Consider the following 24,268-nt stretch of genomic DNA (forward strand, 5'->3'; position numbering starts at 1 on the left):
CTTTGTGTCAAGAAGGAAGTTAGCAGATCTGTCTTCACCTTGCTGCGGCACCGAAAGAGCACAAGCATCCTTTTTTCTGACAGCTGCATCACACAACTTCAGCACTGTCACAGCTCTGCGGTGGAGGAAGCTGGGCCTGCTGAGCACCTAACTAGATATGACAACTGCACAATCCAGGTGTTGGAATGTGGATTGCCGCTGAACAAATAAAGCAGGAGGGTTAAAGGAGGGCAATTCCATGGGGGAAAGGAGTGGGCAGGAAGGGATACTGGCCCATTTACCTGATTCCTCCACCCACCCACCCCCCCAAAAAACCCCTTTCCTCCAGCCATTTTTCTCCATGTGGGACTTTCTTCCTTGGGGAAGGTGCTAGTTTTGCATGCTGAAGGTCCCAGATTCAATCTCTAGCATGCCCCATGAGGGATGGGAAAGATGACCCATTGCGTGGCGAGTCCCCCCCCCCCAATGGAAATAAAGACACATGACACAATTATTAAGGTTAATGGGCTAATTAAGGCCACAACTTTATTGGTTACAGATGATGAGCGGTATTGGCTTAGACGTCCGCTTGAAGTCCGGGAAGAGTTAACCACCAGTAGGAGGAGTCCTGCTGATGCACATCAACTAGGAACTCCCCCGGGGTCACCAATAGGGGGCGTGCCTTAGGCCCTCACCTCCATAGGCTTCAAACAGGGCCACGCCCCCCAGAATCCTTTATCAGACTACCCTTCAATATACGGGGCAGGTGATGGCGCTTCCTCCCCTCTTCCAACTACAGAGCAATACCAATGCCTAACCGCCAATACCAAGAAAGTTGTGACGATTTGCTACAAGATAGGCAAAAACTAAGTTGCTGGTGCCAATTTGCCAAGTGGAAAAATTCCTACCAGGCCCCTCAATGGCGAACAACCAAGGTCCATAGCAAAGTCAAGGAACGGAAACCTTATAGGGCGCAAGGGTGGGGAAAAGCAGGAACAGCTGGCAGGTGGGGAAAGAGGGAGATCCCTGGCCGCATCCTGCCTTAAATAGGGCAGGCCACGCCACCAGAGCAAGCCGATTGGCTGGCCAGGGTGTGACGCGGCCGGGAATCCCCCCAATCGCGTGGGGCTGGGGCCGTGAAGCCCGCAACCCCACCTCCTCTGTAGGGCAGAAGTGGCTTTTCTGAAGCTCTGGAAGGCTGCTGCCAGTCAGTGTGGAAAATAGCAAGCTGAACGGAACAATGTTGGTAAAAGGCACCTTCTTAGGCCAGGAGGGAAACAGCTGGGAAAGTTGCCAGAGGGAGGGGGAACAACTTGAGTTGAGGTGTGGTTCAGCAATCCCCCTTTGGCCCACTCTTCCCCACACTAAATTTCCCTTCATCTCTCCCCATCTTCCCATTTTTATATTTGCTCAGCAGCAAGCTATATTTTAACAAACCGAAAACACGTCTTGCTGCGATCATGTCTAGTAAATCCTGTTGTTAGTCCTTGACAAGTTGGTGAATGTACAGGAGCCCACTCCTACATGGGAATTAACAGCCCTAAAGAGAGGTTTTCAATTGAATTGGATACAGTAATCCACAGTGCTAAGTCGGGGGACGTGATGTCCTTGCTCACGGCAGAATTCTCTTTGGGCCTCTAAGAGATAAGAAATCATGTTTCTTGTGGTTATTATGGAAAAACAGTACATGTCTACCTATTCCCTGCTTTCCTAAGGAGGAAGCAGGAATGGGAACACAAAGCACACAGCAGTATGTAATAAGTAAATATCCGTCCCTCTCTAGAGTATGAGTGGTTGATAGTTTTCACCATCGAACGTAAGTAGGACTCTCAAGGAGACAGAAGCATACAGGAGCAGAAGCACTGCTCTTCCATTCATGATGTTTTCAGAGATTGCATTCACAGAGTTTGGGACCTGCTTCCATATGGGTATTTCTTAATGCTACCCAATCTTCTGTTGCAAGCTACGAGTGGAGTTGCAACTGGCTCTCCACAGTCCAGGTTTTCTGAAGTGTTTGCTTGGTGTGTTTTTAAGGCTGAAAGCAATGCAAAGTTTAGGGATAGCCTTGCAAATTTCAACTCTGCAAGTAAATTATGCATTTTAAAAAGAAACAGACACGTTATCTGCTCCCCTTTGAAAAGGGCCTTCTTGGCTTTGCAGGTTCTCTTTTCCGCGACGAGTTTGACTTGGCCATTCTCCAGCTGCAGGAGAACAACCGCTTGGAAATCTTGAAACGGAAGTGGTGGGCGGGAGGGCAGTGCCCCAAAGAGGAGGACCATCGAGCAAAAGGTAAAACTTACAGCTGTCTCTCTTCCTCCCTCCAGTCTGTGTTCCTTAATGAAGATGTACAGGGATGGGGTCGTTATTACCGATGAGAGCGACTGCAGGCTCCAGGGCTGTGTCACCTTTCCAGCTCAAGGATTTTAGCGTCCTCCTGGTTTGAGATCTCTTTCTTTAATAATGAGAGGAGAAAGCCGAAACACTGGCTGCTGCTGTGCCTCTCACGCTGTGTATTTTTGCCCGGGGCAAAGAGAGCGGAAAAGAGCCAAATGACAAATATTGGAAGCAAGCAGAGGGCAAACGGGTTTCTAATGAATGGCCACTGCATCGGCATCAGAAAATAGATCACTCTAGGGATGCTGTCCAGATCCTGAGTCCTTTAAAAACAACAATGGGACTTCATCAGAAAAGGTTGCTGGCTAATGGTCCAAAACTAAAAATGGTTAGAAGTGGGAGGGCAAGTGACAGAGTAATAATAAAACTCTGGAGCTCAAGGGCAAGACCTTCCGGAAATGTTATGCAAATCACCGTAAAATACATGACTTTAGGCCAATGCCGCCCAACTGGGAGCTGTTGCCGGCCCAAAGCAATTGCTAGTTGTTGTTGTTGTTCAGCAGAAAGCAGAACGGGTTTTCTTTTCATTGGATAATAAAAGGTTTCCTGGCTATAGGAAGGGTCTTTTTGGCCCTTGCAAGACTGGGGAGGAAAGGGGAAGCAGGAAAATCAAGCATGACAGAGAAACACAATCGGGGTAACAATACACGCCCATTATCTGCCAAATCATTTTCTTGTGGGTACATATCCATGCAGGGCAAGGGAAAGAAGTAGACATCTGAAAGCTGTATGACCTGAACGATCTGATCTTGAACACAGAGGTGAGGAAATGGGGGGGGGGGTGAGAAACAGTTTTAAAATAGTTTGTATTTCCTCCCTAATTCCGCCCCCCGCTACCCAAAAAAGGTTTGAAATCTTTAAAGATGTGGGGAGGGGGATCTACAAGAATCTCCTTGATTCTTTTGTCAAAGTATTAGAATATATTATTTCGTATTGAAACGATGACATGATTTTGCTTTTCATATCTCACTCTAAAGCATTTCTAGCCATTCTAACCATTTTTGCAGAGACAGGATTGCATTATGGAAGCACTTCCCAGAGCCTGACTGGCCAGCGTCAGACATCTGGAGACGGAACGCTAATTGCGTTATCTTGACATCTCAAACACATAACTGAGCTTCAAAGGGACGAAAATAAACTGATAAATTATGAAATGGTTGCTGCTGACATGGAGGGAAGCGGAAAAGGGGGATAGAGAGACCTGTCACTCAGTCAGGAGTGCAGAGGAAGAAAGCGGGCTTTGACAAGTCCCAGCCAGGAAAAAAAGCAGTAGGTGGGCTGATTGCAGTGCAAACAAGAGAGACTAGGAGCAGGCCTAGCTGTGATTGTACTGCAGATCATGGATCTTTGGCATGGATCAAAGTGGTTCTGGCACAATCCGAATGCTTTCAGTTGTTACAGTACACAATGGGAGGAACAGGAAGTCAAGTCTTTTGCTTCCAGGGACAAAAATTCTTACCACTTGGAATCACAGAGTTAGAAGGGATCATGAGAGTTATTGAGTTCAACCCTCTGCAATGCAGGAATCTTTTGTCCAACATGGGGCTCGAACCCACTACCCTGAGATTAAGAGCCTCATGCTCTACCAACTTGTATGTGTGTGCGTATTTATGTATGAGAGTTCTGTTGTGCTCATGCCCTATTTGTGGGTCAGCCATTGTTGGAACAGAATGTTGGGCTAGATTGATCTGGTCCAACAACACTCGTCTTACTTTCTTACACCACTCTATTGAAAACACATCTGCTTACACAGGTGTGATTTACTGAGCGGCAGGAACATCCCAGAGGTGCTGCTGAAAGGATGGTGGAGAACAATGGAGAGGAATGACCCTATACTTTAAAAAATAAAACAAAGCATGTCAATGATTTATAAGGGGTGGTGGCGAGGCTTTATGTCTAAAAGCTGTGCGGAGATTAAGTCAATAAATCATCGATTCTCATGCTTTGATTTACTGTTCCAGAGGGGAGAGGAAGATTTTACAAGTGTCCTAGGTGATTAATAGTTGTACACAATAATCTTGGCACAAGCCAACAAATGGTTCGTGGTCATCAATTCAATCAACAGTTAAGTCCATCTGAGACCTAAGTAACAAGCAGCAGGAGTGGAGAGAGAGGTGTTGCTTAGATCCAGGGATTGGGGAGACGTTTGCTTCTGTTCACATTTAAAGATGAACCTGCCTAATCTGCACTTTCTGAAATAATGTGTGAGCTGAATCACAGCCATCCTTTGTCATTCATATGTCTCTGAATTTTGCAATGGACTTCTCCAGCTTATTAATATGCACGGCAATCGTTGCTGTGTGGCGGTGGTGGGGTTTTCTCCCTTAAAAAATCTCAACAACTTTAGCTGAGTGCTCCCCCTGAAAAAGCTCAACAAGTTCCGGCAACTCTCTTTCTAGAAAAAAGCCCTGGGGAAAATAACATACAAAATACATTGACAATTAGGCAGAACTGCATATAAAAATGGGCAGTTTAGGAGAAATTTGCACTAAATGTTCATGATGACTCTTCTTTAAAAAATAATAATCTGTAAACTAATGTGGAAAAACGAAGGAGTAAACTTAAGAATGGAAAAATGAGAATCCGACTGACACCAAAATTTAACAGATATCCCCATTCCTGCTTAGATCTTCACCAAGACGTACACGCTCAGCTATGACCATTTTTATCTTAAGTCCAGCAGACCATGACCTGCTGATTAGTGTTATTCCAACAGGAGTGGATGAGAGACAGGTGCCTTGTCTTCCTTATGAATTGACAGAAAAGGGAAATCAGAATTTCAAAAGTTTAAATGGATCCTAGAACGGTATCTATTGGGTTGGCCCTGTAGAATTTGAAAGGACTCCAATGAGTAACAGTAGGCCTTAAAACTCTCAAATTCCTTCTTTTCACTCCCTTGAGGAACAACAGGTATGGGGAAAGATGGCATTTGAAGGAGCTGCATGAAGGTTGAAGGTAACAATAAAAGATAGAAGGCAGAGCACTAGAAAGAAACAGAGGAAACCTGATCACTTGGGGGCCATGTCTCAGATCCAATCTGTAGCATATGTCAAGTTGATTTTTCCTCTACATTCATTTCCCTTCAAATGTTCTGTGTTCTTGTTTCAAATAAAAGCAGCCCAGGAAAGGACTCCTCCATCATTATTTACAGCTAAGAACGAAGTGGAAATCTCAAATTAGATCTTCTCTATCCTACTTTTAAAAAATAACCAAAGTTGTACACTATAGTCACAGATCAAAATACACGCTATACTTCTACCAAATGTTATAATTCCATTGTCATCTTCCTACTCTTTAATTTACATGCTTCTCTTTGTTAAATGTCTAATGCTTTGACCCAGGCAAGGTATATGTAGAGAACAATTTATCTGACTGCTCTTATAGCTTATATTATCTGTATTCCATCAACTACTCAAGCATACCTGTAGTGGAAAATTATTTGTCAGATGATTTAAAGGAACACTTACTTTTAACCATCTGTCCACCAGTAATTATTATGATTATGATTTATATACTGCCCTTCATCAAAAGATCTTAGGGTGGATCACAAGATAAATTCATCCTACTGTAGCTTGCTGAAGCTGGGCCCCCAACACCCTATAGCTATCTTTCTATTTCCGGATTTGATGTGTTGGCTTAGTAGTTTCAATGTTTTTGTGCAAACCTTGGTTGATTCCAATCTAGCACTAAGTTAAAGTCATTTAGTGGTATACTTGCCCCCCTGGCAAAATGTTCTGTGCCAGCAGAATGCATAAGCAGGTTACTGGTAACTTTTGTTGCACAACAGATGCTTTGAGGGTTTTTTGTATACATTACATGAAATAAGAAATAAATAAATAAATCTCTTCTGCAACGTGTTTCCACTAGTACAATTGTTGCATTGGAGTCTTCGGTTGCACAATATTCAAACTTGCCCATCTGCTAGCGCAAGGGCACAATGGACACAGCCCTTTATATGCAAGGGAATATAACTAACATTCTCTTTCCACAACCATTAAATCACAGTAATGGTACAGGAGTCATTCCAACTCTTCACCAGTCTTAGTGCACCATTTGATACTCACAACTAAAGCGTTCTTGTATTCGCACTGTGTGTTTCACATGTTTGAAGCTTCAGGTTAGGTCCAAGGCATCACTGTGTTACCATGCTCACTTGGCACAGGTGTCTCTAGGCATGTCTGAATGGAGGGCAGGATTATTCCCTTGTTCACATCAATAGCAGGGGCAGAATTCGATAATAAGCCACCCCGTGCAAGGCCATCTAGTGCCGTCCCAGCAGCCCCCAGCCAGGCTTTGAGAAGGAGGTGTGAGGCTCTGGCAGGGTCCTAGAGCCCCCCTTCCTCCTTCCAAGAGGCCAGTATGCATTTGCCCGGCTTTGAGGAGGAAATAGGACTCTAGGACCCTGTCAGAGCCTTCACACCTCCTTCTCAAAGCCAGGAAAGCAAGCACTTACCGGGCTTTGATAAAGCGCCCTCTGTTGTGTGCCCTGTGAGACCACACCACTCGCACTGCCCTAAATCAGCCTGTCAATAGAGAGAGCTTTCATCAGGACACTTACAGCTCAGTTTGCCCTGTGCAGCTAGGTCTCTTCTAGCTCACGTTCAGACAAAAAGGGTAATGGTTTTAGCCAAGACAGATTCTTGCTCTCCAGCAACACCTGAGTCACTGTTTTTGGACAGTAAAACCAGAATAGTAAGGTTCTGTTGGAGCGGTGAGCTTAATGCCTTGCTCCCAATCAGCCAAGGGCTAGATCAGCCCATTCACCCCAATGAATAAAACAAAAAGTTCCTTAAAAGTTTGCCTAACATATTAACAGTGCTATTTTTCTAGACAAAGAGATGCCAGTATTCACCATGAACACCTCCCTCTTTCTCTTAGAATGGCAATGGCGGCCACCTGAGAGGTGCCGGAACTGATTTGAAGCTGAAAAAAATCCCTGCATATTAATATTGTTGTTCTTCCTATTTTTCCTTTGTTTTGTTTTTTAGGCCTAGGAATGGAGAATATAGGTGGAATCTTTGTGGTTCTGATATGTGGTTTAATCGTAGCGATTTTTATGGCAATGCTTGAGTTCTTATGGAACCTCCGACACTCTGAACACTCCGAGGTAAGCCTTCGCCAGGTGTACATTCTAACATTTCATCAAGCGTGAGTCACAATTGTTGGGTACCAAGTGAACAATCTGATGGGTTCTCAAATGTACCGAAAATCCTAAATAAGACTGATTGTTTCAGTGAGTGATGTCTCCTATGAAAATGCAGTGGTGGAGCTTGGAATAAGACTGTGAATAATCTGCATATGGGCATAAAGAAATATGGCTTTGGTATTTCAGTGTGAATGGTAGACATCGTGGTACATTTCGAATATGGAAAGCACTTCCGTGTAGGAACAGGCGTGTAATCTGTGTGTAGGTCATTTTGTACGCCAGTCTCTTCCCCCTTCCCCCTTCTCGGTCCAATATGCTAAGCTCCATTATTAAGCGTGGCTTCACTCTGCAGGAGAATATAGTTTTTGTGCTGAAAATCGTGTAACATATGAAGTGGCCCTCATAGTTGATGGAATAGAATTGAAAATAGTAGTTCATAAAATACCACTGCCAGAAACCAAGATGGCTACCTATTTGCTGATCTCCTCATTCCACATTCGATATATTCACATTTCGCAATCTTTTTCCAATGAATAAGTTACAATCATAAGAACCTAAGATGAACCTGCTGGATCAGACCAGTGGCTCGTCGTCCAATGATGGCCCATTTAGTTCTTAATCGATTTAAAATTTAAGCCAAATTGTAGAATTGATGATGAATTTCCTAGTACATGGGAGTGGTGAGTTGTAGTTTCCCACACATGAGTTTGGGAGCATGGAACAGTAGAAACTAAACTAAACTAAATATTTTTGTCTCATCAAAAGATATATTTATCCCAGCATATAGTAACTATTTATATGATAAATACTTGACATATTATTTTAAGCTACTTATCAAATATATCTCTAATGATTCTGATTTACTGACTTTAACTTTGCTGCTTCAAATATGCTGATATTCCTTCAGTTCTGTCTTGATTTCATGAAATATAGCTACTCTAAATTAAAGTGGTATCATCTGCAAGCTGGCTGTTCTTTCATGTTTTTGAAGCTACTGCTATAACCTACTATTTTACGATTCTCAGGAGCAAAGGGTACAAACAGAACTACTAAACAAAAACAGGGAAGGAATGCATCTCTGCTTTCTCCCTCTTTTCAAAAGAAGTTACTGACAATATGTGATTCACAATTGCCTCAGAATATATAGAGAATTAATCATTCCAATAAATTTGGAGCTGAATTCCATTACAATTAACATTGCTTTTAAACACTGCCAATTCAGATGACTAAGTGCCTTCTCTGTGTCAGCACCAAGGGACTTTTTTCTCATTTTACTATGATGAATTATGTTAATGTTTCTTCTCACATTACTTACTACATGTCCATTTCATATAAAACCAGATCTGACTGAAATGTGCATATTGTTCTATGCATATGTTTTGTGTTACATTTTGGCACAACTAAGAATAGCATTGGACTTCAAAGAAATCCATTTCTTTTTTTAAAAAAAATTAAACCCCTAGGTACATATTGAGGTGTATATTCTAATTAGTGGCATCCTAACAGGCAACAACTTTTTTCTAAGTCCACATACTGGTAACAATATGTTTCTTTGGATAGCTGACAAGCCAAGTTAGCTCCAGATATTTCCCTGTTAACTAGGGCAGAACCATAATGGGTGCGTTTTACAAATATTTTTCTCCCCTACCCCCCCCCCCCCCCGCCTGTATCTGCCATTTTGGGGCATCTTTTATGGACCCTTTTAATGATTATTTTCTGTAATGGAATGAGAGATTGGGAATGATTTTTGTCTGAAGTACATTTATTTTGTTTACCACACAGCCAGTCATACTTGGCTGCGTGCTGATGACACAAGCAAATGAATCTAGTTCAGAGCAAGGGTGATGTCTATTGCAAAAATCATGCCCTTACTCTAAAACAGCTTTGTCTGCCCATACTTATATCAGCACGTAGCGAAATATGATTGGTTGTATGGTGATGTCATTGTTACTAATCACAAGGGCTATTTTTCAAACAAACACAAAATGTTGAAGCTGTAGATAATTGGGGCGGTAAATTGTAGTGAACCAACATGGAATGATGGGGTTTTGGGGAGGGGGAGGGCTTCCAGGAAATACGGACGCAGCTCATCTTGGCACCAAAACGTTTCCCTAAAATTATCTGACTGAGCTCTATAGTGCTAACAAATGTAAGTCAATATATTTAGAAAGGAAGTGACAGTGTGATGTTGCTGTTTTTTGTTATAATTCACTATAACCCCCCCCCCCCTTATCACATGTGATCCCAGGATAGTTTACAAACATAGCTACATATATATTAGAACAGGGGTCAGCAAACTTTTTCAGCAGGGGGCCAGTCCACTGTCCCTCAGACCTTGTGGGGGGCCGGACTATATTTTGAAAAGAAAAAAAAATGAACGAATTCCTACGCCCCACAAATAACCCAGAGATGCATTTTAAATAAAAGGACACATTCTGCTCATGTAAAAACACCAGGCAGGCCCCACAAATAACCCAGAGATGCATTTTAAATCAAAGGACACATTCTACTCATGTAAAAACACACTGATTCCTGGACCGTCCAGAGGCCGAATTGAGAAGGCAGTTGGACTGGATCTGGCCCCTGGGCCTTAGTTTGCCTACCCATGTATTAGAACTATGAAAAATACAGTATAGTCAACAACCATTTTATGTAGGTGTTCCATCCCCTGACAGTTACATGTGTCAGTGGAGAGCTTATAAGTACCCCTGCCCCACCCCCGTTCCATCCTTTTTCTGGCATTTTCAATCACTGCTGGGTTCAGCACCATGCATGTGATCACACATCTTCCAGATGGAAATTAATCAGTCATTGCCTGTATAACAAATTAAAACCAGATTAAAACCAACCCCAAACCTATAGATGAGCATTCCTCAATTACAGCTAGCTCACAGATCAGTCACCCCCATAAGTCCATAAGTCAGGGTGAAATGGTCCATCTTCAGTCATATAATGCCATATAAAGCCATATGCAATAGCACCGGATGGAGGAAAGAGGATTCCATCACCCAAGTGCCACAACAGAGAAGCCATTTTCCGAGCCAATGAACAATGTGCCACACCTAGTGATGGTCCCTCCAGAAGGGTCTTTCCTGAAGGTCTTAGGTAGGGTCCAGATAGGGTGATATAGGGAGAGGCAGTATTTTCAAGTATTCCAGTCCCAAGTTATTTGGGGCTTTGAAGATTAACGTTAACTCCTTGATTTGGGCTCAGTAGCATACAAGCAGGGACGTGGATAGCGCTGTAGGTTAAACCACAGAGCCTAGGACCTGCTGATCAGAAGGTTGGCGGTTCAAATCCCTGCGATGGGGTGAGCTCCCATTGCTCGGTCCCTGCTCCTGCCAACCTAGCAGTTCGAAAGTGCAAGTAGATAAATAGGAAGGAAGGTAAACGGCGTTTCTGTGCGCTGCTCTGGTTCGCCAGAAGCAGCTTAGTCATGCTGGCCACATGACCCGGAAGCTGTACGCCAGCTCCCTTGGCCAATAAAGCAAGATGAGCACCACAACCCCAGAGTAGGCCATGACTGGACCTAATGGTCAGGGGTCCCTTTACCTTTACCTTTAGCATTCAAGCAACCAGTATATGAATGGACGATTGGAGAAAATGAAGTAAGGCTCTCAAGGAAATTTCCACAAATTAAACTAGTCACTAGTTCTCCTGAAACAATCTGCAATATGGGGACAAAACTACTCATTTCTTTACCAGAGTTGTTGCATTGATGAGAGGATGGTGAGAACGGGGTACTTTGGACACTCAATAAAAGAGAAACAAGTTCTAAGTGTTGTAGAGAATAAGATAAGATACATTTATGGTGTGCAAAGGGAACAGAAAGTATTTTGTAGAATCTCATACATCTTAAAATGAGCTTTTTTGGGGGGGGGACCATTATAGTGCTTCTTTGGAAGAGTTTAAAGCCAGAGGCACACTATTGCACATGTGATAAATAACGGCTTTTCTGTGTTGGTGAGCCAGAGGATGTCTTAAACAATAAGGTACCGTAAAAATCCCATGGTGTTGTTCAGCTCACTGGGGAATTATAAAAAACCAACTTGTTATAAAAACATTTTGGCATTTTTTATTTTTATTTTTTTGCTTTCAGCAGCAAAAATTGATATTGCTGGATTTTGGAAGGGAGCTGCTATGCCCAATATATACTGTATGGACAAAGAATGAACGCTTATGATAACAGAAAAGCTCCCTTTTCAAATGAGAGTTGGCGGCAGCTGGGGAAAAGCCAGGAGATATTATGTTAACACGGCCACTATTGTATAAGCTTTGCAGAAAACAGCATGCAATTTTCAAAGGTGCTAAATAAGTATGAAGTGATTTATTTTTATCTGTACTACCAAGTATTCTATGCGTTGGCTAAATATGGCACCAACTCATTAATATAAAGGTTTAAAAGCATGGGAGCCAGAATGCAACCTTACTTCACTCCTCGTGATTTTTTAAAATCATCAGTCATACCACCATTTAAACCTACTATGACCCTCATTTCTGCATTGCTGCATAGTTCTCGAATCAATAGCAGACATCTGCAGTCGATGTTGGCAATCTGAAATTTCTCCCAGTCTTTTTCGAATAATAGAATCGAATGCAGCAGAAAAATCAATAAGGGTGCATAAAGGTTGTTCTTAATATTCTTAGTATATTTCCTTATAATATGGTTCAGAGTAAAGCATCAATGGTACTGTGTCCTCTGAATTCTGCTTGTTCTTCATGAATAATGTTATTTTGCAACCAATCTGATAATTTTTGAAGAGGATACCACGCATAGAGCTTTGAGGAGATGTCTAACAAGCTAATTGGCCAATAGTTTTGTAGATCTATTTATTTATTTATTTACGGCTATTAGCCCATAAAGTATGTACAAACATAAAAGCACAGAGGCATAAAGACCGGGATATCCGACAACAGAAGGTGAACACCACGATGCAAGGGAGGGTCATTGAGCAGAGCCAAATAACAGCTTGGGGCCCGGAGAGCTCCAAGGGACGGTTCACAGAAAAAGGAAAACTGAAGACGAGATCCGACATGCACTCTCATCATAACTGTCCGATTAATTTTTGATGTTGTTGTTGTTTTTTGGTGATTTTTGTGTGTGAGATAACCGCATTCAGGAATCTCGCCACCTGCAGAGTTACAGAAGGATCTGTATCCTGCAAAAGCAGTGCGGCGTGTGACTCAACAGGCCTGCCAACCAAGCGCAATAAAGCAGGGCCCAGGAATTTAGTCCTGGCTATGCTATGTAGGGGACAGTTGAACATTATATGTGGAAGAGATTCAACAGTTTTCCCATCACACACGCATAGCGGAGACACCAAACCCTTGGAAAATCTGTGGCTCAGCAGGTTCGATGGAAGAACATTGAACCTTGCACGAATAAATGCAAGTCGGTGTGGTACAGATGAAAGAGATGACATATATGATGGAAGGCCAAGTGGTGGGGTTATTCCGTGATACCTGGGGGAGCAGACACCCCCGCCCCTGGCGAGGTTGTGTTGATTTTCAATGTCTGCTAATCTTTGCTCGATAAGGCTTTTGGCTGAGCGAAAGGAGTCCGCTGGGGAAATTCCGATGCTCAGAAGTTTGGCATGGATTTTTCCTACCCACGGGTTGACAAAGTCGTCCCGCCAGAGGCACTGAAAAAGGTAATGGTCGGGAAGCCTATGCCAGCTGGACAGCCAATAGCCAAAGACTCGCTTCCAGATGACAGTCTCCAATGATGCAATCTTTAACTCCAGACGTATGGCTGCGTTGCTCACACACATGGGGAGTTTCAGGAGGCGACGGAGAAACTGATTCTGCAATGTCCCCAGCGATGTTAAATTGGACCCTGGGGCCCAGAGCGGGGCAGCATAACAGAGGGTGGAAACCACTTTTGCGTGGTATACCTTCAATGCGGAAGGGGTGTGGGAGGCTCCGTCGGCCGCAAAAAATTGGAGTAGAGTATAAAGTATTGTTTTCCCTTTGTTTAGTAGATACTGTATCTGTGGCTTCCAGCTTAGGTTGTAGTGAAAAAAGACTCCCAGGTATTTAAATTTGAAAACCTGTTCTAATTGGACTCCATCTAACTTCCAGCTGTAAGTTTTCCGAGATCTGGTAAAGACCAGGACTTTAGATTTCCCATGATTAATTGTCAGATGGTTGAGTTTGCAATAAGCCGCAAAAATCTTTAAAGCTCTGCATAAACCGACTCTAGAGTAGGAAAGGATCGCTGCATCATCGGCATATAGGAGCAGAGGGCAGCGAAAATCAGCTAGGCGGGGGGCATGAATGTTGGCTTGAGACTCATTCAGAAAGAGCTTCATATCGCTAATAAACAAGTTAAAGAGGAGTGGGGCCAAAATGCAGCCTTGGCGCACACCTCTATTTATTGGGACCTCGTTGGATAGGTTTCCCGCCGGTGTGAGTCTCACTCTAGCCGACGACCCGTGGTGTAATTGGGTTATAAGCCATAACAGCCTTCTATCTATGCCCCATCTCTCTAATTTCTTCCATAGACAATTTCTTGGGATACTGTCGAAGGCGGCCTTTAGGACTATGAAAGCGACACATAGGCGCCCCCGACTCGGGGCAGAATATTTCCTGGCAAGATGATACATAATTACCATATGGTCAGTGGTCGAATAATTGTTCCTAAAGCCTGCTTGCTCATGGCCAATCAAATTTGAGTCGTTTGCCCAGTGGGACAACTTAGACAGCAAAAATTTTGCATAGATTTTCCCGATGATAGACAAAAGGCTGATGTTCCGATAGTTCTCCGGGTCAGCAGGGGGACCCTTTTTATGGACTGGCACGATCACGGCCTCCTTCCATGACCTAGGGATAAGCCCCGTAGAATTAATTGCGTCAAAGACTTTGGCCAGAATTTCAGCCCACCACCTCGGTTGAGCAACAATAGCTTCAGCAGGGACTAGATCCGGCCCGGGGGCTTTGCCCGTTTTCATTTTTATTTTATTTTTTGTAATTCTTTTTATTGAATTCCTTATTACCACACAAAAAGAAAGAACAAATACATTCATACTAAAAAGAAGAAGTGAAAAAAGTGAAAAAAGAAAAAAAAAGAAGTAAGAAAAAAAGACAAAAAGACTACAACCAAGAAACATAAAAACCACGACTTCCTTCCCTACTGATTTCGGGTATTTACTTTCAGTAGTTTCATTTTACCGCTGGTATACAAAAGATTTTTTTTATTTTGCACATCGGAGATTTTAAAACAAACCTGCTGTATTTGGTAAGTTTTTAAAATTGCCTTCAAAATAAACCATAAACTTGTTCCAATCCTCTTTTAGCTTTGTATTTCTGTGATTTCTAATTCTTTGTGTCATCCTTGCCAGTTCAATAAAGTCGTATAGTTTTAATTGCCAATCCCTCACCGTTGGAAGATTTGTGCTTTTCCAATTTTGAGCGATTAGCATCCTGGCCGCTGCTGTTGAATATTGAAATAGAGTTTTATCTTTATCCTGAATTTCTTTCCCAACCATCCCTAGTAAAAAGGCCTCTGGGTTTTTGGGGAATGTGTATCTAAATATCTTTTTTAGCTCATTATATATCTGGTCCCAAAACTTTTTGATTTCCTCACATGTCCACCACATATGTATAAAATTACCCTCTTTTGTTTTACATTTCCAGCAAGCCTTGTCTGCAGTCTTGTACATTCTACTCAATTTTTCTGGTGTTAGGTACCATCTATAAATCATCTTTTCCAAATTTTCCCTAATTGCAGCGCTTGCCGTAAATTTTAATCCCTCATTCCACAATTTTGACCATTTTTCGTATTCTATAGTATGCCCCAAATCTATCGCCCACTTAACCATAACTTCTTTGATCTCTTCAGCTTTAGTTTCCCATTCCAGTAGTATATTGTACATCTTAGATAATGTCTTTGATTTACTTTCAATTACTTCAATCTGAAATTTGGACTTCTTTTCATTCATTCCTATTTTTTTATCTTCTGTCCATTTCGCATTGATTTGATGGTACTGTAGCCAGCCCTCCAACTTCTCCTTTAATTCTTCATATGGTCTTAGCTTCCAGCTGTCTTGGGATCTTACTAATAGATCTTCATATGTCAGTTTTCGCTCTTCCATATTCATTCTTTTTATTGATAAGATATCTGTTGGGGATAGCCACCAGGGTGTTCTCCATTCCAGCAATTTCTTATTTTTTTCCCAGACTTCATACAGAGGTCCTCTAATAATATGGCTCGAGAACCCTTTGTGCACTTTTTCTTTATTTAACCAGAGGTAGGCATGCCAGCTAAATCTATTGTCGGCCCCTTCCAGGTCTAATAAATCCGTGTCTTCTAAGGTTATCCAGTCTTTAACCCAGCAAAGACAAGCCGCTTCGAAATATAATTTTAAATCAGGTACTGCCAGCCCTCCTCTCTCCTTTCGATCTGTTAGTAATTTGTATCTGATCCTTGGCCTTCTTCCCTGCCATATGAATCTTGAAAGGGTCTTCTGCCCGTTTTCAGATCTAATATCAAGTCCATTATCAGGTCTGGGTCGGTAGAGGGCCACAAAGGTAGATGGTCGGCTTGGAATTCCGTGGATGAGTTGGATTCCTCTGCCAAGGAGAAATATTTACTCAAGAATTGTTCCCATGTGGGCGCAGAGATAATCGTCAGCGGGTACTTCCTTCCTCTTTTGTTTATCAGAGCCCAAAATTCCTGTGGTCTGCGAGATCTAGAGGCCGCAATCAAGGCTCGCCAACGCTTTAGATACCACTCGCGTTTGGCCAGCTTTAAAGTCTGTTTGTATGCTCTTTTGGCTTGTAAATAGGAGGGTGGTAGAGCCTGGGCATTAGAGTTTTTGTATTCATTATAGATGGAACGAAGAAGGGATCTTGCTTGTTTGCAAGAGGTGTTAAACCAAGGGGCCCCAGCACTGCAATGCGCCACTTTCGCCATTTGAGGAGGTGATGTAAAAAAAGTGGTAAGGTTTGTTATAAGAAGGTTAAAAAGTTTCAAAACCGAATTGGAATCTTGTAAATCAGTAGTTATTTGAGGTAAATAGGCAGTGATTTCCCTATGGAAAAAATCCTGGTATTTTTGGGCCACAGCCTCCGACCATTTGATCCCTCTTATTTTGATCGATGAGGTTTCCAGCGGGACTGAGTGTTTATAGTCCTTCTGGCGCCGGAACAATGACAAAGTGGTCACTATTGGGAGGTGATCACTGAAATGTTGGTTTTCAACTTGGAAGGAAAGTACATTAACGGCCAAATTTGCGGAGATCAAGAAGTAATCGATAACACTGTTAGATGCTGGTCCCAGGTGAGTGAACTCCCCCGGTATATCGGGGGGGAAGGTGCCGTTCAAGAATACTAGATTCAGGCGAATGGCCATTTGGTAAAGGGTCACTCCTGCTTTGTTTACTCTATTGTCCTTTGAAGTTCTAATTCTGGTATGTTCCAAGTCAAAGTTGTCCAAACATGGGGGAGTCCACCATTTGGACTTGGTTAGTAGGTCCCAATTTGTGGCAATACGAGCATTAAAGTCTCCCCCAATTAAGGAGTACGCGTTAGGGCATTTGGTATGACATGACAATAGGTGGTTTTCAAATGATTCCCATCTCCAATCAAGATCAGGTGCTGAGCCTTCAGGGGGAAGATAAACATTAGTAATTAGTAATGAGGACTTCCCTTCTGCGATCAGTCCAGATAGAGCAAAAGGTGGGAAAGCCCGTACCAGAGTGAATTTGGCACGAAGTTGGAGTGAGATCCCAATCAAAAGACCCCCTTTGGGGCGACCACCTTTCAAGGAAGGGGAGGCCGGAAGTGTTAGAAGATCGAAGCCGTCTATGGTAATCTCTTCCTCATCCCATGTTTCTTGGAGTAGAATGATATTAAATGAATTTATATACTTCCTGAATTCGGGGTCTGATTTTTTGGTTCTCCAACCAGCAATGTTCCAGCTAAGTATTGATAATGTCGGGTCCTTGTGCTGTCCCGGTGATTGTCACTTTGAGTTGTTTAATGGGTTCTTGGAGGTAGAACGAGGACCCATAAGGAAATCAGTAATTTTAGTTTGTGCGGATAAGGTCTTCTTCTGTGTTGATTGAATCCATGATTTGGTAACATTAACAGGCAGGAAGGGCTTTGCCGGGGAGGAAGAATTAGGCAAAGTTGGTGAAGTCGGATGCTGTTCATTGAGATGAGTAGTAGCAAGTCTTTGATGGGCTATACTAGTAGATCCGTCAGAGTTGTCAGTCTTAACCAGGGTAGCGCTAAGAGGTGTTCCAGCCATCACTTGTAGTTGCTGCGCAGATGGAGAAGAATTATCACGCAGATGTATAGAAGGACGTGAACGTGGGGATGGTGCATGCATAGTCATTTCCTGGTGATCTTCAGACAGGGTAGATTCTAGCTCAGGCATTGAGGCAAAGGAATCATCAACTTCCATATTTTGATTGGACATAAGGTCTGAGACGGGAGTATTGAGTTTATCGACTTCCTCCACGGTAGAATGGTGCTGTTGGTCAACAGATAACTGCTGATTCAGATCAGTAGGGGGTAACAAAGTAGCAGGTTGAGAGGTTATCAAGGCATTTGATGGAGACGCCTTGTGGGACGTGGAGCGCCTGCTCTCCTCTCTCATCAGCATAGAGGGGTCCCCTTGCGATAGGAGTCATTTCTAACCCCATTCTTCTAAATCAGGGAAACAATTCTCATTTTTTCATTCAGAGGGCATTTGTCCCGTGTTTTTTATTGTGGTAAACAAGCCAGCCAGGATAAGCACCCACCATTCTATATATTCCTTATAGAGCTTGGATGAAAGTGTATCTTCTCCTTGAGCTTTATTTGATTTCAGGTAGGAAATAAGGGCTTTTATCTCATTACAGTGCTTTGGTAGGTTTGAGAAATCCATACACTGCTGCTACATGTGATTGCCCAGAATAACCACCAAATGTATTGGAGAAATATTTAACCCAATCAGAGTTAGGAATTGAGGCTTCCTATGATGATCACTTTGTTTACACCCCGGGCCACTAGTTCATAGAAATCATCTTCCCTCTGTTCCATTACTGCTAGTCCCAATTCCTGCCACTGGGTTTTCATATATACACCTTTTTGTTTTTGAGCAGACTTTTGCATTCCAATCTACGTTAGATAGAATTTTCCATGGATTCCTCTCATGGCTTCTTATGCGAATCCCTAATTGCCTGGCCAGAACTTTCTTAGCCACCTTGTGTTGACCGTCAAACCAGCCACGGCGTGTTGATTGTGTGTAGTTAGTAACTGCAGAAGTTATCAAATAGGGCCTGAGTTCTGTGACAATTTGCTGGAAGACATCAACAAGATTTGGAGATTTGTTCATAAAAAGTTGACACAAGCTTGTCAGATGATTACTATATCGTTCTCTTGAATATCGCTGCTCAATCTTTATCCGCCTTTTTATTATCTGGATGTTTTCTAGTCAGTTATGGTATCTTAAAGGAGAGCTGAAGGTATAATAATTTCTTTTTCTATAATTACCCCTAGGCCTGGGCTTATCTTGAGCATTTGTTGATGGATAATCCCTTTGATTTCCGGGAAATAGATTGCTAGCAGGGTAGGAGTGTTGGGTCTCTAACCTGGGCATATTTCTTCCAGTACCTGCATTTTGCTTGAATTCCTGCTTGCAATTCAGACTTTTCTCATTATACCGCTGGATTTCTTCACAGGCCAGTTATGAATGATTACCTGTAGAACATATAAGGAACTCTTTCTCGAAGTATTATCATTAGAATTTGGACTTACTCTCTCATTCACTACCTTTCCCAGTATTTAATAATAATAATAATAATAATAATAATAATAATAATAATAATAATAATTTATACCTTGCCCATCTGGTGGGGCTTCCCCAGCCACTCTGGGCGGCTTCCAACAAAATATTAAAATACAGTAATGCATCAAACATTAAAAGCTTCCATAAACAGGGCTGCCTTCAGATGTCTTCTAAAAGTCTGGTGGTTGTTGTTCTCTTTGACATCTGGTGGGAGGGTGTTCCACAGGGCAGGTGCCACTACCAAGACCCTCTGCTTGGTTCCCTGTAATTTGGCTTCTCGCAGTGAGGGAACCACCAGAAGGCCCTCGGCGCTGGACCTCAGTGTCCGGGTAGAACGATTTACTGCCTTTTCCTCCCTTCTGTGCTGGAGAGCAGGAAATGCAGAGTGCTGACCTGAAGTCTTCAGATCCATCAAAAGATGCCAGATTGGGGTTTAAACAAATTGGATTAGGTGACAGCCCAAGATCATCCACTATCAGTAGCCTTGGATCAGAAGGGATCAAGTTAAGAATGGAAAACAACTCCCCCAAGTCCATCTCTTGAGGATTCATATTAGTGTAAAAGCAGGTTTCTGAGCTCAAGTTCTAATCTTGACAGATGTCATTTAACCTTTTTGTTATTGAATCTGATAGGAACTTAGCAAACTCAGATCTATCCCCGTCTTGATGTACCTTCAAACCATCTCTAATTTTAGTTTCTTTGCTGGTAGGTATCTTGCAGGGCTACTGTCAGAATTCTTGTCTCCACTAACCTGACCAGTGTACCAATTCTGGCATTCAAACCCAGAACTTTCTTTTCCAATGAATCAGTTCTACTAAAGATTCCTTCTGCTGTTTGTTTAGACAGAAGACATTGGTTGCGTAAAAGTTCCCACAGTGAGGGAGTTTCAGTCTCTGTTGTGGCCAAGTCTATTATGCCAAGTCTGTTATTACACAGTTGACATGTTGTTGTACGGAAGAAGCTGAGGTTGCCTTACAGCATATATACCAGCTCCTAGCAAGTCTGGATCGACCGACCAGTTAGCTAAGATTTCATTAGAGGAATATGTAGCAAAAGCTCTTAATTGGGAGAAGACATTTCTAGCCCCCTGCAGTGTTTCCCAACTTTGGGTCTCCAGCTGTTTTTGGACTACAGGTGCTTGAAGGGAAGATCACATAGTTTTCCTGGACATTTTGCCATTCTGCAGCATCCCCAGACTTGTCCCTCCAGCTGTTTTGGGACTACAACTCTCATCATCCGTAGCTAGCAAGACCAGTGGGTAGGAATGATGGGAACTGTAGTCCGAAAACAGCTAGGGACCCAAGGTTGAGAAATACTGAAGAGGACAGGGCTGTCTACGTAAGACATGTTAATTACATGTTGGCACAATTATTTCACAGAGACTTCTGTCTCACTTGCTGAGATACAGTAGTCCAGCATAGATTTCTGGACTAAGTTTGGCAATGAAGTTCTGGATGCTTTATCTGAAACACTGTGGGTCTGCGCTTGTATAATAACTATGATAAATCTGTAAAAACTGCAGTGTATCCTTCAGTCAAGATGATCTTCTAAGTCACGCATCCCCAACCTGCGGCCCTCCAGATGTTTTGGACTACAATTCCCATTACCCCTGACCATTGGTCCTGTTTGCTAGGGATCATGGGAGTTGTAGGCCAAAACATCTGGAGGGCCGCAGGTTGGGGATGCCTGTTCTAAGTGTTTCTTATCAGTTAAAAATACTGAGCCGAAACAGCTGCTCTCTCAGTGCCTGCCCTCCAATTAAAATGTCTGGCTTTTAAGCCCACCTAAAAGTAAAACAGATAAGCTCCTTGGTTGTATGTAACAATTAACAATATCTGCTGAGCCAAATGACTTTAAAACTATTCAGATAAAAACGAATTGAAACTAGAACATACTGCAGAGCTCAATGACAAGCAGCCTTACTTGTCGCCATCTTCACAGGCATATTACATGGTTATTATTGTTAGTAGAAGTCGGGAAAATAATTTGGATTTTTACTTTGTAATTTTCCCCTGGTTCATGCAAGTCCTTCCATTTTCACGTCATGTCGAATATACGTGTACTGTACTTGGTTCGAAAAGTAGAAAATGCCTTGATTCATGTAACATCATTGTGTGTGTTATCTGCTTACAGAAAATAAATAAAATTAAGCTGGAAATATGTGACTGAGACATAAAACTCATGTATTACTAAATGAAGGGGAGGGAGCTTAGAGCAGCAAAAGGTTCCAGGGCAAGTGCTGATATGTTTAAGACCTCCAATTCTAGAACCCATGAAGAAACCAAGGCCTAGTCCTCACATCTCACTGAGGTGAATAAACCTGTATCTGGGCTGCACCTCTTGACTGAATGTTCCTTCATTTAAAAAAAACAAAACCCCACACAGAGAAAGCTAGAACAAAAGCTAGACTTGAATCTGTCTCCATCTAGTTTTCTACATGCAGGGACTTCTATTCTTTTTGCATGGGAGAGCATTCCATGAATAAAGTAGTGCAGCACAGACACAGATTCATCATCCCAGTAAGAACTAAACCAAAGCATTATTGAGGCTTAAACCAAACAGGGATGTTCAACTGCGGATGATTAACCCCAGTTCTGATGTGGTCGCAAGGATCTTAGGATCCAAAGATGGACCAGCAGTTTTGCCCAGGAAACAAAGAAAAATATTTGCCTCTAGGTAAAGGTAAAGGGACCCCTGACCATTAGGTCCAGTCGTGACCGACTCTGGGGTTGCGGCACTCATCTCGCTTTATTGGCCAAGGGAGCCGGCGTACAGCTTCCAGGTCATGTGGCCAGCATGACTAAGCCGCTTCTGGCAAACCAGAGCAGCGCACGGAAATGCCGTTTACCTTCCCACCGGAGCGGTACCTATTTATCTACTTGCACTTTGACGTGCTTTCGAACTGCTAGGTGGGCAGGAGCAGGGACCAAGCAACAGGAGCTCACCCCGTCGCGGGGATTCGAACCACCAACCTTCTGATCAGCAAGCCCTAGGCTCTGTGGTTTAACCCACAGCGCCACCCGCGTCCCAATAAACAGGCAGGCTGTTGAGAAAGGGTTACTGAACATTTGAGAGAGCCCCCAGGAAACCAGAAAGATAGAGGGTGACCTTGGGACAATATCTTTCTGAAACTGCTCTTCTTTTTCTCGGGCCTCTGATAGGTATCCGTCTGCCAGGAAATGGTGACAGAGCTGCGCAGCATCATTCTCTGCAAGGACAGTTTCCACCCCCGTCGGAGGCGAGGGGGGATCATACGGACTCGCCCGGTTATACAAGAAGAACGGAGAGCCCGCACCACAACCATGCTAAGCAACGGAAAGCTCTGTGGTGGCGGCGACCCTGAGCAGCTGGCACAGAGACTTGCACAAGAAGCCGTCCTGGTCGCTCGGGGTTGCACACACATCCGGGTGTGTCCAGAATGCCGGAGGTTCCAAGGCCTTCGGGTCCGGCCAGGGCCAGATTCCCCCGTGCAAAGCGACGAGAGCTTGGAATGGGAGAAAGCAACAAACAGCAGTGAGCCTGAGTAAAACAGTGGGGAGACGGTGGCAGCAAAAGAAGCTAAATGTTCCATTTTACAGAACATGAGACTTGTACACAGTGTTGAACTCTTTTTAAATTAATAAAGAGGCACCCCAGCTTGCCAAGAGCAAATCAAAGCTTTAGGCTGGGGGCTGAGCCCAATGGGAACTTTTGTTACCTGTCTTATATGAGAAAGTATCTAACCTACCTACTTTCTGAAACGTTAAGAGAACGCCCCTCTAGCTAGGCTGAGAGGACCCTTCCTCAACAGCCTGCTCCTCAGAAACTTGAGGTATGGGGTAAGCAAGTCACACTGAGCTGGTGGCAAGCAGAGTCACAAATATCCTAAACCAGGTGAAAAAACATTATTGCCACAAGGACTTCATCATGGTGGTGGTGGGGGGGGGGTCTTTTCTTTTGGAATTTGTGGTGGGGAGGATAATTTTCTTTATTTTATTGTTGGAACTTCAGGACCTAGAGGGATCCAGCACTCCTGAGTTCGGGTACTGAGCTCACACAACTTTCCCAGGGTCAGGTGAGGTTGCGGAAGAGGGGAAGGGTTAAGTCCCATATAAGTGCAGCTACCTACAAAGAAAGTCCATTCAAAGAGTTACAAATACCAAAAACCAACTAACACACTGAACTTGGAGGCCTTGATAACAGCTAGAATTTCAGGGTACCTGTGTCTGTCTTGCTTTCTTAAACAACTCCCCCCCCCCCCTCACATTGGTCTTTCTTTGTACACATTTTGAGAAAGCTAACCAGTAGGAGAGCAGGTTGGGGAGGTGGAATTCTGTATTCTCCCCCCAGCAGGGGGTGGTAGAATTTAACTATCCCAGGTTGTCAGCTTTTGAAAGTCAAGTTTTAACACTGTGTTAAGAGAGAGGTCCTCACGATTTATTACGTGTGCCCGTGATCAGCTTTGTTCTTAAGACGAAAAATCACCATCCCCAAGTTCAATAGACTCACTTATGACCTAGACATCATCCTCTCTCTATAAGAGGGTTTCTTTGCTATGAAATATCATTGAGTGAAGGTACACCAGCAATGTCCATGGTGTCTTTTGAAGACCTATGAGAAGAATGGACCAACAGCCAGGAAATCCTTAGCAACGGTTTTGAGCAGTTGCAGGTTTTCCGTGGGAGGAGTTCGATTTCCTGATTGACAATTCTATGCAATTCCTGATTGTAAAAATACAAGAAAGAAAAACAAAGTGATGACAAATGAACACAGGTCAAATAACCTGTTCTCGGTTTCTTTCCCCCCCGGTTTGTTTTTGAATGTACTGAAATAAAATATGTCCTTCTATATAAATATAGGATTTTTTCCCCTCTATACCTTTGATATTCAGAGGTAGCTGGAGTCCCAGTTCATAAGGGGGAAGGCTATGTAGTTGCCTATGGCTAATGCACTTTATTCCATTCTTTCTATCCACATTGGAGCAGTTTGCCAAC

At 43.0% G+C, this 24,268-nt stretch overlaps 1 protein-coding gene across 1 annotated transcript in view; it reads left to right on the forward strand.

Annotated features, from left to right (window-relative positions):
- The window catches only part of GRIK4 (glutamate ionotropic receptor kainate type subunit 4), a 475,610-nt gene extending 452,628 nt beyond the window's left edge, over window positions 1–22,982 (forward strand). The window contains exons 18-20 of the mRNA XM_028708037.2: window positions 2,140–2,268; window positions 7,362–7,480; window positions 22,457–22,982. Coding sequence (XP_028563870.2) covers window positions 2,140–2,268; window positions 7,362–7,480; window positions 22,457–22,822 — 614 coding nt within the window. The 3' untranslated portion in view covers window positions 22,823–22,982. The remainder of the gene's footprint in view (window positions 1–2,139; window positions 2,269–7,361; window positions 7,481–22,456) is intronic.
- Window positions 22,983–24,268: the final 1,286 nt, after the last annotated feature.

This window comes from Podarcis muralis, chromosome 15 (genome assembly GCF_964188315.1).
Source record: "Podarcis muralis chromosome 15, rPodMur119.hap1.1, whole genome shotgun sequence".
In the NCBI taxonomy this organism is placed as follows: Eukaryota; Metazoa; Chordata; class Lepidosauria; order Squamata; family Lacertidae; genus Podarcis; species Podarcis muralis.